Here is a 15,187-nt window from a genome sequence, read left to right as displayed (position 1 = left end):
TTGGCATCCTCAGAACGTGATCTTCAGCTTTTGCTGGAGCCGTTCGCAGCCGAGTGTGAAGCAGCTGGGATGAGAATCAGCTCCTCTAAATCTGAGACCATGATCTTGATTCGGAAAAGGGTAGAATGCCTTCTCCGGGCCAGGGATGAAGTCCTGCCCCAAGTGGAGGAGTTTAAAGCTTGGTTTATGCTTGACACATTTACTTTCCGCGCGGTGATGCGGCTCGCGGATGGAACGCGCTTCACAACTCACAGCCTTTATGGTTTGTGCGGCTCGTCTCTGCGGTGAGCCAATATTCTCCCAAACTGAACGGGGCAGCATGGAGCTCTATGGCATGCATCCAACACTACACCATAGTAGAAGTAGAAACTACTGTTTACAACATGACATTTCAGCATTTTTAACAGCGTCCTCGTCTTTTCCGACAGTGCGAGCTATTTCTCTCCAAGAATTATTAACTACATGTTGATCACGGTGATCTGAGAGCTGAATCATACAAATGTCTATATTTACGAACCTCTGCCATACTAGTTCTTGCCGGTCCGCCATGTTTTTCCACGTCCTTCCGTCCGTTAGGGTTAGGGTTAGGGTTAGGTTAGAAATTTTCCGAGGTGCGCTTTGCGGAAATCTTGGGCAGTGCGGAGACGCGGTGGAGGGGCGTGGTTGTTAAAATGACGCAACTTTTCCGCGCGGAGCCGTGCGGACCTCTCGGACGCGTCAAGCATAAACCAACCTCAAGTATCTCGGGGTCTTGTTTACGAGTGAGGGAAAACTGGAGCGTGAGATCGCTAGGCAGATTGGTGCTGCATCTGCAGTGATGCGGGCGTTGTACCGGTCTGTTGTGGTGAAGAGAGAGCTGAGTCAGAAGGCAAAGCTCTCGACAGTCGATCTACGTTCCTACCCTGGCCTATAGTCATGAGCTTTGGGTAGTGACCAAAAGAACGAGATTGCGGATACAAGCGGCCGAAATTAGTTTTCTCCGCAGAGTGGCTGGGCTCTCCCTTAGAGATAGGGTAAGAAGCTCGGCCATCCGGGAGGGGCTTGGAGTAGACCCGCTGCTCCTCCACATCGAGAGGAGCCAGTTCAGGTGGCTCGAACATCTGGACAGGATGCCTCCTGGATGCCTCCCTGGTGAGGTTTTCCTGGCACATCCAACTGGGAGGAGGCCTAATGGTAGACCCAGGACACGTTTGAGGGACTATGTCTCTCACCTGGCCAGGGAACGCCTTGGGATACCCCTGGAGGAGCTGGCCCAAGTGGCTGGGGAGAAGGAAGTCTGGGCCTCTCGACTTAGGCTACTGCCCCTGCAACTCAACTCAGGATAAGCGGATGAAAATGGATGGATGGATGTCCACCTGTCTGCAAATTAGCATTAATGTAAAGTTGATAACTTGATAATTTGCTGCTAGTTTGATGGCTGTTTGTCAGCATGTGACAGTTTTGTCAGCCTTGAAGTCTTGAAACACTATGTGCACTGACTGACACTCAAAAAAGGAGCCCAGTCACCTAGGAGATTTGGGTTTCTGGACAAAAAGCGATACACACTTTCTGATTATTTTGTTCCTTAAAATGACAGAAAAAATATAGGAGGCTAACGTTCGTGCAGTGAAGGAAACATAATTATCAGTCACTGCTGTATTAAAAGCCTGAGCTCTAGCTCTGGTTGTTAAGTGGTGTGTAATTTTTATCAGTATACTGTACTGTAGATGCACATGGAACAAGTAAGATGCTTTTGACCTTTAAAAAGCATCAGAAGATTCTCAGATGTGTTAAGGGTGCATTATATTCCCTTTGCTAGCACGTCATTGTCAAACTCAAAAGTCCAATTCACTCACATAATAACCCATTCAGTCCTGATGCAACTTTGGGTGAATTTGCCTGTTAAACTGGAACTTTTAACTGGTGCGTTTTATCATTGATTTTGTTCATCTTTCATAACCTCTTAAAATTTTGTGAACAATGAGGCTGTTTTAAAAACTACTTTATATTATTCAATTAAAGCCACAGTTTGTAATACGTGTGCCCTATAAAAAAAATAAAATAAAAAAAAGCCACTCTTAAGCGCCATGGAGTTAAGAGTAGGTATTGCATCTCTGGTATCTCACGCATCAGAAAGGCAATATGTCGACAACCTCCAGCTTTCACTTCAGCAGTCACATCCTTTCTTTATAAATAACATGAGGTTGATAGTATAATCAATTGCCATGACCATGGAGCGTTGACCACAGTTTATGTATTAAAAAAGTACATTTTCATGCTGAGAGGAATATTTAGAATTAATGTTGTAAAAATGTTTAATGAAAAAGGAAAAGTTTGTTTACTGGTTACACAGAATTTTATAGTAAACAAGTAAAAATATTAGACACTGTGGCTTTAAGTGAGATTTTAAAAATGTAATATTTGAAATTATATTTAAATATAAAATCTTAAATGCTAGTCAGTGGTTTTGAGTTTGTGAATGACACTGCACGCATGCGCACGCACACACGCGCGCGCGCACACACACTTTTTCCATTGTCATTTCCTGACAAGTAATGTCATTCTCAATGCTTGGTCTTAGCCGTATTTGCCCTCCATTCAATGTAAACAGTTGGAACAACACTTTCTTAATTAGCTTTCATTAAATCTCACACTTTAAGTTCTCGATTAGCATGAATTTCCTAAATAGGTTTTTTCAGTAAAGAGGAATATTTTGAATTATTCCCTCCACTGAATTATTTCACTGGCTTTTCAAATTAAATCAGGTAATTCATTGCAAGTGATTGCAAACTGATTTTGAACTAATTGAAATGATGCCCTATCCCGTTTCTAATTTTTTATGAGCTCCCCACTAAGATAGTATGTCAACCATTTTTATCACTGCTTCCCTCTGTGCGTTATAGTATTTTTGAGAATTGGGCAGATGGATTGCTGCCGGGAGAGTATATTTGATTTGGAGCTGCCCATCAATTCTTCATGAGCCTAGCGAGTTGAGCTCTGGAATTGTGAAAGTCCACTGAGGAGTCTCCACATATGTTGGTGAACTTTAATATGTGGAATGGCCTAGCTGCTCTCATACTTTTAAGATTACCAAAATATCACTACGAGTCATTCATTCAACATATTCCCTTTACAGCATCAAAAACATGCAATGTATGTCTTCTTTCCTTTTTTTGTTTGTTGCAGATTTACGTAAGCAAATGGAGAGCTCAAAGTTGACGAACCAGAGGCTAAAGGAAGTCTTTCAAAAGAAAATCCAAGAGTTTCGCACAGTCTGTTATGTCCTGACTGGTTACCAGATAGATATAACAATAGAGAACCAATACAGGCTCACTTCAGTCTACGCAGAGCACATGGAAGACTCTCTGCTCTTCAGAAAGGTATGTCCATTATATTAGACAAAAAGGACACAAATGTTTTAATACTGATTTTAATACTCTAAAAACGTACGGTACTAAAAACAAATTATACAACTTTCAATCTATGTTTTCTGCTACCATCTCCCCTGTGTTGTTTGTTCAAACATCGGTTTTTCTAAAGAATTCTCCTCCCCTATTTGTACTTTTTATTTCTTCTTTACAAATAATCATTTCCCTGTTTCCTCTTTATATCGGCCCACATCAGCCTTCCGTATGTTAGCAATCATGTGATATTTTAACTTGTGCTCAAAGGCTCATTTCAATGGAAATCTTAGTCTCTGAAGTTTTTAAATGAGTCCATGTTTTGGGTGTAATTCATCATCTGCACCTGTACGTGAGACTGGAGATGGCTGCAGGTAGCTATGTGCTAGAGGCTATGTTTCTGACAGCATTCGCACTGTGATCATTAAACACAGGTGTGAAGTTAAACTGGGAACACAGTCAGCCTACAACCTCCTAACGGCTTTTGCATCTGTGTTTGTGCTGATAGCTGTCTTGTTGGGCTCTCACTAGAGCTTTTCACGCATGTGTTGCATCTTATCGGTAGAAAAGACATTTCTATAAAGCTGGCTTTGATCCTTTTTAATAAATCACACATTCAACTGAAACAGCTCAGAGAATTGTCCATTTTATACGTCAGTGTTACTCAATAGGCGGCATGTGGGGCCCTTCTTTGTGGCCCCCTGAACCCCCACCCCCCTCCAGGGATATAGAAATTCCCTGCTATAGGTTATAACGGGTCTTCAACTAAATTAGCTCAAGGGCTGGAGTTTTTCCAGCAGGCACCGTGAAGGCCAGATGTTCTTCTAAAATAAAGTTCAAGTATTATTGTATCTTCACTTATTAATATTTAAAATTGCTTTGTTTTCTGTCTAAACTGGTTTGATTGTAGTTTACTGTGTTTGGTGAACGTAAACAATTATTGATATATTGTACATGGGTTGTTTTTGCTTAACTTTAAAGTCCCCCAATTGGGGGGCGTTAGGGCCCAAAGGGTTAGGGGGCCGAGTGGAGAGGTCTGGCAGACCGAATGTGGCCTGTGGGCCTCTAGTTGATGGTCACTGCTTTGGAGTAAGAGACAGGACAGTGTAACAGCACTTTGAATTCCGCTCCCTGGACACTCCTTGATTGAGTTAAATAAAAATTATTTGTGATTGTCCCCTAGCTCTTGACCAAAATCTTAATTGTGCAACTCTAAGGAACAAACCATGTTATCTCCACTCCACTCTGAACTCTTCTTTATTTTTTTTATTCTTTTCCTTATGTTTTCACGTAGATAATTGAATCTTTATCTTTGTGTTTTTTCGTTCCTTTCTCAGCAGTTAACAATGGCTATTAGTTTGATGTTTTCATGGGAGTAGAAGGCAGATCATTAATAACTTTCTCAAGGACTTAGTTGAACACTTCCTAGGGTAGAATGTAGTACAAAGTATAAAAAGGGGATTAGAGTGTTTTTGTGTGAGTACCGATGTGTTTGTTCTTGTTGGTGTGTCAAATTCACCCCGTTAAAACCCACCTGCGACCCTGCCAGAAGAGCTAATTCCCTGTCAATATTTATTAACCTCAGACTGTGTCTATAAAAACGCAAACCAACACACATTTTCATAATGCCCCCTTGATGTGCAGTCACACTCAATGCACACATAGCAGTCACTACCACAGCCTCAATCTCTTTGACACCTAGCAGTACCTCGCTTCCAACCCACCCTCCCCTTTATGTATGCAGATGTACAAAAGGTATACCCAAATAGCTGAAGAAATACTAACACCTTCCCTATTGGTATTCAGTGTGTCCTCACTGGACGTGTATGATATGCACGAAGCAGCTCATGGGAGAAGCAAGTCCCGTACCTCTAATGTGGGACAGATACACCCACACATAAAAGAACGCACACAACTACAATGTTTATTACATGCCTAACATGTTTTTAAATAATTTTAGGAGTGTAATCTGGGTTGTGAGAATTTAAAGTGGTCTAATTATAACATGAAGAAGAGAAAAAGAAGCAGGATTTTGGATGAGAAGCAAAGTAGTCTTTACAAATAGGATTCTAACGGTATTCACCTCAGCAGCAGGGTTGCCAGATAATCCTGCTAATATTCCCCTCCAGCAGAGGCAACCAAATCCGTCTTCTATGATATAAGCTGTTTAACCTGCAGCAGTCACGTTTCCCTTCTCTGTGTCGCAGATGGATTCCTCACTGTATGACACTTGTGTTTATAGTTTTCTTCAACCTCCCGTCACATTGGGTTTTCACCCCTCTAACATTACTTAGATTAGAAAAAATTGTAATAGTTTAAGTGATGCGATTCGACCAAATGTTTCTCATTTTCTAACATGTTCAGCATAGTCTTATCTCTAACAGATCTAACAGCTAAATCTGTTTTTTAATATCGTCTAAACAATTATTTTCGACTTATTTAAAATGAGTTCAAGATTGACAAAGACCAGGATCACAGAGAAACCATTTGGTACTTATTATTTTTGAAAACAATCAACTTTCACCTACAGGCTGAACATGAAAATAATCATTTACTCTTATTTCCTGCATTAGCTTCTGAAAGAAATTAGATGGAAAAACACTGGGTTCAGAAAAGCCGACAGATCAACGTCACACTATCAGTATTTAGCATTCATGATCTCACTCATCTTGACTCATGACTGAGAAGGCTGATGTTGGTTTGCCGTCCATAAGAGAGCGGAACATGTCTTCACTAGTAGAAGTTAACCGTTAGCATTAGCAATGCCACAATATGGCAGAGCTCCTTTAGGATTGATTTATTTGTGGAGATAAAACATCAGCGTTGCAGAGCAAACAGACTCGGTGGTAGAGTTGCGTTGCTGTTATCCAATCAGAGGCCAGATGTCGGAATATCAGGAAATAAGGCTACAAATCCTGCAGTCTGCTGCACTTTTTCCTTGAGCTTACTTCTACGTCCTCAACAGGAGTATCTGAGCTTCGTTTTTTTCCAGAGGACAGCTTACAAGGCATTTATTTATACTAGAGACCACTGCAAATGTAATAAAAATATGAGTAAACTTGATCTTTAAACATTTTCCTTCATTATAATATAAACCAGTTTACACAAATCCTTTCGAGAAGAAAATAATACAATTTAAACACTACACATGCATCAAACATCAAAGAAACTTGACTACAAGTGTTATATTTATAATAAAAATGTTGGCTATTTTGCCTTACAGTTCCTTTAATAGTTGTCAGTTTATACATATTAAACAGAGCCTTATAAATGGTTTTTGAAGTTTTTATTAATTAAAAGAACACGCACACACACACACACACACACACACACACAGCCCAGCCCCCCAAAAAATCCACCATCATAAAAAAGTCACACACATTTTGTTGGACTGCTATATACTATTTATTAGCCATTTTTAAGGAGAGCCTTATTGTAAAGTGCTACCAAGATTTCACTTGCAGTCAGTGTGTTTGCATGCATCCAAGTCGATCTAGGTCAATCTGAAGTAATGAACTGGTAGCTTTAATCCTAGTTTACATGTACATTAGAAAATCGAACCTTCAAATGAAGTTCGGCCCACTCTGATACAGTAGGTGGTGCACCCTTTTGTGTTGGCATTTTTTTTTTTTTTTTGGTTAGCTTATAGCAACACAAATATGGCCTGTATTTGTATTGAACCATCTTAGGGTTCTACAGCCCTGCAAGGCGCTTCACAACATAGTCATCCACCCACTCACAGACACATCCACATGCTGGTGATGAGCTACAATGTAGCCACAGCTGCCCTGGGGCACACTGATGGAAGTGAGACTGCTGAACAATGGCCCTACTAGTCCCTCCAACTACCACCGGCAGGCAAGGCAGCATAGGTGTCTTGCCTAAGGACACAACAGCGGCATTCTCTGGCAGCAGCCAGGAGTGAACCTACAACCTTCCGATTTCTGGACAATTTGTTCTACCTCCTGAGCTTCAGCTGCCCCTAATAAATAGTTTAAATATGAAACAATTGCTGGTGGGAGTGAAGCAGACGACGATGGCTGCAGTAATGGACAACAACGCTGCAGCACAGCTTGTTTGGTATACTGTACTGTTGGTGTTACACATGTTAAATTGTGACAGTGATATTATCAGACGACCGCTTCCGTGGCTCGTCACTTCCAGAAGCCCAACAGATCCATTTCCACTGATGTGGTCATTTTCCTACCCCTTTATCTGGGTGCTTCAGCGCATTTGGAACCTGTCCGCCTTCAGCAAGACTAACGTGTTTACATTAATAAAATAAATAAATAAATGCACAATGTCAGTCTATGTAGGGCAAAAGTTCGGTTTTCTGATGCACATGTAAAAGCACTGACTCTCTCTGTCATGTTGTGGTGAAGAAAACTAACCCACGACATACAGAATCAGGTCGGAGACGGTTTTAAAAGGTTTAAATAAGGATTTATTGAAGGGAAACCAAGGGAGCAGCGTAACGAAGCTGAGTTCTTGTGCAGGGAGGCTGGTGCGGGAAAACTGTGGACAGATCGGGGTTAGATCCAATTTGCGGAAGGATCAGGAAATCAGACTTGTGCAGAGGACTTACGGTCTGGAGAGGTGGGAACTGGTTTGAGGGAGGAGTGGTCCGGTCTGGGTAGCAGGGACTGAGATCCAGGAGTGAGACGTGGAGGAAGCTGAGCTTGGGAAAGGTCCAGGAGGGTTAGGTGGGCGGCTGGAGGTGGTTCTGGCCAGGGGAGAGGCTGAGAGACGAGCGGGGTTGGAGCTTCAGATGATGCGGGCTCCAGAGTTCTGCCAGTCGAAGATGAGTGTGGAGGTTTTGTCCAGGTAGAGTAATCATCCAGCAAAGTGTAGGAGTCTCCCAGCTGCTTAAATACCCCTGGCCAGCTGATGAGCAGATCTGCTGCAGCTTGGTCACCTCCAGACACGCCCACCTGCAGAGGGAAACTCAAAAGACAGGGAGTGACAGCAGGGAAATACCTCAGACCGTGACAGTACCCCCCCCTCAAGGGACGCCACCCGGCGGCCGAGCAGAGGAGGAGGAGGAGGAGGAGGAGGAGGAGCGGGCCAACTCGAAATCCCGGATGAGAGAGGGGTCATCGATCCATGACCGCGGGACCCACTGTCGATGTTCCGGGCCATAACCCTCCCACTCGACCAGGTACTGGAAACCCCGGCCACGAGGTCGCACATCCAGAAGGCGCTGGACACGGTAACCGAGGCCCCCGTCAGCGAGACGCACAGGAGGCGGAGGGTCGACAGGAGGGCACAGGGAACTGGAGATGACAGGCTTAAGAAGGGAGACATGAAAAACGGGGTGTATCTTCATGTGGGACGGCAGATCCAAGCGGACGGAGGACGGGTTGATGACAGCTGAAATAGTGTAGGGACCGATGAATGTGGGGGAAAGTTTCTTGCAGTGGTCCTTCAATCTGATGTCCCTGGTGGAGAGCCAGACGCGCTGTCCAGGCGCATAGTCTGGGGCAGGACGCCGGTGCCGGTCGGCCAGACGCCGGTTGCCTTCTGCAGTCCTCTGTAGGGCTTGTTGCGTGGCCGCCCAAACCCGCCGGGCCCCCTTCAGGAACTGAGGAACGGAGGAAACTGTGGAGGGAAATTCAGAAGGGAACAAACTGGGTTGAATACCTGTCGAGGCCTCGAAGGGGGATAGTCCAGTGGCGGAGGAGACCTGGGCGTTATGGGCGTACTCGATCCAAGGAAGGTGGGTACTCCAACTGGAAGGGCTAGAAGAACACAGACAGCGGAGCATGGCTTCTACCTCCTGATTTAGCCTCTCGCATTGGCCATTTGACTGCGGATGAAAACCAGATGTTAGCGCCACCTTAGCTCCTAAGCAGGTGGCGAAGTCCCTCCACACCCTTGAGATAAACTGAGGGCCGCGGTCAGAAAGTATCTCCGCAGGGATGCCATGGAGCCTAAAAACATGCTTAACAAGCAGAGTGGCGGTGTCAGCAGCAGAGGGTAGAGCCTTTAGCGGCACTAGGTGGCAAGCCTTGGAAAAACGATCGATAATGGTCAAAATAACAGTAAAGCCTCGAGAAGGGGGAAGACCGGTGACAAAGTCTAGTGCAATGTGGGACCAGGGCCTGGAGGGAATGGGTAGCGGATTTAATAGTCCAAAAGGGGGTTGGTTACTTCCCTTATTGCGGGCACAGGTTTGGCAGGCGGAAACGTACTCCTTGACATCCTTAAACATAGTGGGCCACCAGAAAGTCCTCCGGATTAAGGCTACGGTACGACTGACACCAGGGTGGGCAGAGAACTTGGCGGTGTGGCCCCAGGTAATCACCTTATGCCTGACGGAAGGAGGAACAAACAGGGTGCGGTTGGGTACCTGATTGGGACAGGGGTAGTTCCTTTGAGCCTCGAGCACCTGATCCCGTATCTCCCAGGTAACGGCTCCCAGGACACAATCGGGGGGTATGATGGTAGTTGGCTCGGGATCTGAATTCACCGAGAACTGTCGTGAGAGGGCGTCGGGCTTGACGTTCTTGTTGCCAGGTCTATAAGAAATGATAAAGTGAAAACGAGAGAAGAACAAGGCCCACCTGGACTGACGTGGGTTGAGTCTCTTAGCTTCCTTGAGGTAGGAGAGATTTTTGTGATCCGTCCATATCACAATGGGGTGCTCAGCTCCCTCCAGCCAGTGCCTCCATTCCTCCAAGGCGAGTTTTACGGCCAGGAGCTCACGATCTCCCACATCGTAGTTCCTCTCTGCGGGTGAGAGGCGCCGCGAGAAGAAGGCGCAGGGATGGAGGCGGTGATCTGTGGGGGAGGTTTGAGATAGAACAGCCCCGACTCCCGTATCCGAGGCGTCAACCTCGAGTGTGAACTGCTTTGCAGGGTCTGGACGGGTGAGAATAGGTGCCTGAATGAATCTCTCCTTTAATTCACAAAAACTTCTGGAGGCTTCAGCGTTCCAAAAGAAAGGCCTCTTTACCGAGGTCAGTTGTGTCAAAGGGGCGGCTATCTGGCTGTACCCCTTAATAAACCGACGATAAAAATTAGCGAAACCCAAAAATCTCTGCAGCTGTTTGCGTGTGGAAGGAGTGGGCCAGTCCTTTACTGCCTGTACCTTTTCGGGGTCGGGTCCCAGCCTTCCACTCTCCAGTACGAAACCTAGGAACTTAACAGATGGGACATGGAATTTGCATTTCTCTGCCTTAACGTAGAGCCGATTTTCGAGCAGGCGTTGGAGAATGGCACGGACATGACCAGTGTGTTCCTCGGGGGTCCTCGAAAAAATCAAAATGTCGTCAAGATATACCGTGACGAATTTGTTCAGGTAGTCGCTCAAAACTGTGTTTACCAGGTTCTGAAAAACGGCGGGTGCGTTCGTGAGGCCAAAAGGCATGACTAAATACTCAAAATGTCCTATTGGTGTTTTGAAAGCCGTCTTCCACTCATCTCCCTCTCTGATGCGAACCAGATGGTAAGCATTTCTGAGATCTAACTTGGTGAATATGGTAGCGTCTTGTATGGGTTCAAATGTGGATGACAGTAAGGGTAGTGGGTACTTGTTTCTAATGGTGATTTGGTTTAAGCCACGGTAGTCTATGCAAGGTCTCAGGGTGCCGTCCTTCTTGGAGACGAAGAAGAAGCCGGCACCCAGAGGAGAGGTGGAAGGCCGAATTAAACCGGATGCCAGGGACTCGGAGATGTACTGTTCCATACTTTCCCGTTCAGGTTTGGAGATGCTGTAGAGACGGCTAGAGGGAAGAGGTGCTGCGGGGAGAAGATCTATGGCACAATCATAAGGGCGGTGAGGCGGTAGGGAGGATGCTTTGTGTTTAGAAAATACCTGCTGGAGGTCATGATATTCAGGAGGAACCCCGGTGAGGTCGGGGGGTGTGATTTTCAGGGCTCGAGGCTCGGAACTAGGTCGGGCAGGTCCCAGACAGGTTGAATGACACTTGTTGCTCCACATCTCCACCTGGTTTGTGACCCAGTTAATGCGGGGGTTATGGTTCCTTAGCCAGGGATGACCCAGAACCACAGGAGACTGGGGGGATGGAAACACAAAAAAGGTGAGTTCCTCGCTGTGGTTACCTGATGTCATAAGGCGAATGGGTGTCGTCTTGTGGGTGATCGAAGTGAGGGAGCCCCCATCCAAGGAGGACACCCGGCAGGGTGTTTGTAGAGGAAGGGTGGTGACCCGGAGTTGCTCCACTAGCTGTTGGTCAAGGAGATTTAGTTCGCAACCTGAGTCAATTAATGCCAGAGAGGGAAGAGTTATTTGATTATGTGACAAGGAACAGTCCAATACACACCGAGAGTTTAAGTCTGACCGAGAGCCACCCACCAGTACTCTCGGGGCTACTGATGGGTCCTGTAGTTTTAACTGCTTGGGGCAGTTGGCCACAAAATGCCCAAGCATGCCGCAATACAAACACGCCCCTGAACTCATGCGCTTGTTTCTCTCCTCTTGAGTTAATCTAGCTCGGCCAATCTGCATGGGCTCACTGGGGGGCGGAGCTGGAGCTGCTGGATTCACATCTTGCGGGCAGTTAAGACGAGATGGTAATGGAAAGTTGTTACCTTTTTGGCGTGCCTTATGTCTCTTTTCCATCCGACTGCACAGTGCGATGAGACTCTCGAGATCAGGTGGTTCTTGGCAGAGCACGAGTTGATCCTGAAGCTGCTCGTTTAGAGCCTGGGTGAACGCCCCTTTAAGCGAGGCTTCATCGAGGGTGGAGGTGGCGGCCAGGGTTCGAAACTCTATGGAAAATTCAGCGATTGAGAGCCTCCCCTGACGTAAACTCCAAATCTGTCTGGCCACATCGGCCGCTGACTCAGGCTTGTCAAAAGTCATTTTAAAATCTGTCAGAAACTCGTCTAACGAGTTCTTGAGGAAGCTCGGGTTTCGGCTCTTTGCCTCCGCCCACCGGAGTGCCTTGCCGCGTAGAAGACCGATGATGTAGGAGATCTTAATTTCATCGGTGTAAAAGGACTCCGGTGATCTTTGGAAAGCCAGCTGGCACTGGAGGAGAAAACCTCGACAAACCTCCCGATTGCCATCGAAAATCTCCGGTGGAGGAGAGGTGGCGACCCGGAAACAGGGTAGATCGGATGGTGCAGGGAGAACGGGTCCGGGCCGACTTGGAGCGGGGAATGAGGCTTGCTCCGGAGAGGTGAGTGGGTGGCTTAACTCCTTTATCATAGTTCCTAATTCAAACAAAGTCTGGTTAGTGTGGGAGAGTTGATCGGACAAAGAATGGAGCGAATTACTGTGCTGAGCCAGGGTGGCGGAAACGGAGGGAACTGATTCTGTATTGAGGTTAGAGGAATGGCTGGATGATTCTGTCATGTTGTGGTGAAGAAAACTAACCCACGACATACAGAATCAGGTCGGAGACGGTTTTAAAAGGTTTAAATAAGGATTTATTGAAGGGAAACCAAGGGAGCAGCGTAACGAAGCTGAGTTCTTGTGCAGGGAGGCTGGTGCGGGAAAACTGTGGACAGATCGGGGTTAGATCCAATTTGCGGAAGGATCAGGAAATCAGACTTGTGCAGAGGACTTACGGTCTGGAGAGGTGGGAACTGGTTTGAGGGAGGAGTGGTCCGGTCTGGGTAGCAGGGACTGAGATCCAGGAGTGAGACGTGGAGGAAGCTGAGCTTGGGAAAGGTCCAGGAGGGTTAGGTGGGCGGCTGGAGGTGGTTCTGGCCAGGGGAGAGGCTGAGAGACGAGCGGGGTTGGAGCTTCAGATGATGCGGGCTCCAGAGTTCTGCCAGTCGAAGATGAGTGTGGAGGTTTTGTCCAGGTAGAGTAATCATCCAGCAAAGTGTAGGAGTCTCCCAGCTGCTTAAATACCCCTGGCCAGCTGATGAGCAGATCTGCTGCAGCTTGGTCACCTCCAGACACGCCCACCTGCAGAGGGAAACTCAAAAGACAGGGAGTGACAGCAGGGAAATACCTCAGACCGTGACACTCTCAATCCTGCTCTGTGTTCCAGGGTATAGTCAGATTCAACCATCGAGCTTAATTATCTCAGAAAGCCCTGCTCATCAGAGGTTGTGGTCCAACACAGCCTAGAGGTGTGAATCTTCAATTGCCTTTCGATTCGATTACGATTATTGGGTCAACGATTCAATTTGATTCGATATCCCGATGCATCACGATTATTTCTTATTGATCTGTTTTCATCGATAAATAGAATATGTCAGATAATTGCTTTTTATTTGTTAATCAATTAATTAAAAACATTTTATCAAAAAGGTAATTGACACAACCTGCCATCTCTGAAAAGCTCTCCATTCACAACAGATTAGGACAAAACATGTTAAACATTTAAGATGATTTAACAAAGTAAAAACATCTGTCTCCTCATTCAACAGCCACACCTCAGGCTGAGAAAAACATGCTTTGCAAAAACTCACAAAATCTGAAAAAAGAACTGAAAACCTACAGGACACATAATGTAATAATAAAATACGTAATGGGTTCATATATGAGTGTTTAATGTCTCTGAACAGCTCGAGTCAAATATTTATGCCACAGTTGAAGGGTGTCAGAAATAACACCAAATGAACTGTTTGACTTAGTTTGTTATTTTATTTGAACCCAGTGGTCTCATTTCTGAAATGTTGGAAACTGAATGAAGTTCTGTTTAAAAACAAAAAACAAATTCTAAACTTCCAATAATATTTTAAGATGTGTGTTTTATTATTTCTGATAGTAACACCAGCAGAAGTTTTAGGATTAAATTACCCATCTGATAGATCTCCTTCACTAACCAGCTATTATCACCAGAACCCCTTCCTTTCACCACATCACCCCGGTTCTCCAACAGCTTCACTGGCTCCCAGTTAAATTCAGGTCCATCTTCAAAATTCTCCTCCATACCTTCAAAGCAATCCACAACCTCTCTCCTCCATATATCTCAGACCCCATCCCGTTCTCTCAGATCTTCTTCTTCCATCCATCTTGCGGTTCCTTCTGCCCGTCTCGCTACCATGGGGAGCAGAGCTTTCAGCCACTTTGCTCCTCGTCTCTGGAACTCACTTCCCCCACACATCAGGAACATTGACAGTTTCACCCATTTCAAAACAAAACTCAAAACACACATGTTTAAATCTGCCTATGACCTCTGATTTTATTGAACTGTTTCTCTCTTTGTTTTTGTTTTTCTTGTTTGGGTTTTATTATTGTTTTATTGTATTTTATTAAGTGTTTTCTGTCAAGTGACCTTGGGTGTCCTGAAAAGCGCTTTTAAATAAAATGTATTATTATTATTATTATTATTATTATTATTAACTACACACCTTTCCACTAGCCTGTCCTGTGTGACCCTCACCATGTAACCCTCATGTCCCTGGAGGAGCAGATAGGAAACAAGACCTCCTGTAACCTAAAATGAACCAAAACTTCTTTAAATTGAATTTAACATCAGTTTATCATCGTGAAACAAAAGAATAAAGTGGAGCAAGAACTTCTGTCTTCTATTTCTCTCTCCTTTTAACTTCTCTGTGTCCCTAAATAAAAGAGACAGATGATCACGCTGCAGCCGCCGTCACTGACCCCGCCCCCTCCCCAAGACCGGATCTCCCGACATCACAACACTCGGTCTGACTGAGCGCTTCGAGGAGAATTAATATTGATGTTATGAAAATAATAATGCGAGTTTGGAGGCACGTCCTTCGATCCTCTCTCTTGTGCGAGCAGACAATCTCTCTCTCTCTCTTCTCTCTCTCTCTTCTCTCTCTCTCTCTCTCTCTCTCTTTCTCTCTCTCTCTCTCTCTCTCTCTTCTCTCTCTCTCTCTCTCTCTCTCTCTCTCTCTCTCTCTGTTGCTGA

The 15,187-nt window shown here is 45.4% G+C and overlaps 1 protein-coding gene across 2 annotated transcripts in view; it reads left to right on the top strand.

The window, feature by feature from the left end:
* mad1l1 (mitotic arrest deficient 1 like 1) overlaps window positions 1-15,187 on the top strand; it is a 120,401-nt gene that overhangs the window by 59,379 nt on the left and 45,835 nt on the right. The window contains exon 17 of one of the 2 annotated variants that reach the window (XM_015966451.3): window positions 3,166-3,359. The exons of the other annotated variant lie outside the window; for it this stretch is intronic. Coding sequence (XP_015821937.1) covers window positions 3,166-3,359 — 194 coding nt within the window. The remainder of the gene's footprint in view (window positions 1-3,165; window positions 3,360-15,187) is intronic. 2 annotated transcript variants of the gene reach the window in all.

Source organism: Nothobranchius furzeri, chromosome 4 (assembly GCF_043380555.1).
Source record: "Nothobranchius furzeri strain GRZ-AD chromosome 4, NfurGRZ-RIMD1, whole genome shotgun sequence".
Classification (NCBI taxonomy): domain Eukaryota; kingdom Metazoa; phylum Chordata; class Actinopteri; order Cyprinodontiformes; family Nothobranchiidae; genus Nothobranchius; species Nothobranchius furzeri.
This window is presented reverse-complemented; position numbering and strand designations above follow the sequence as displayed.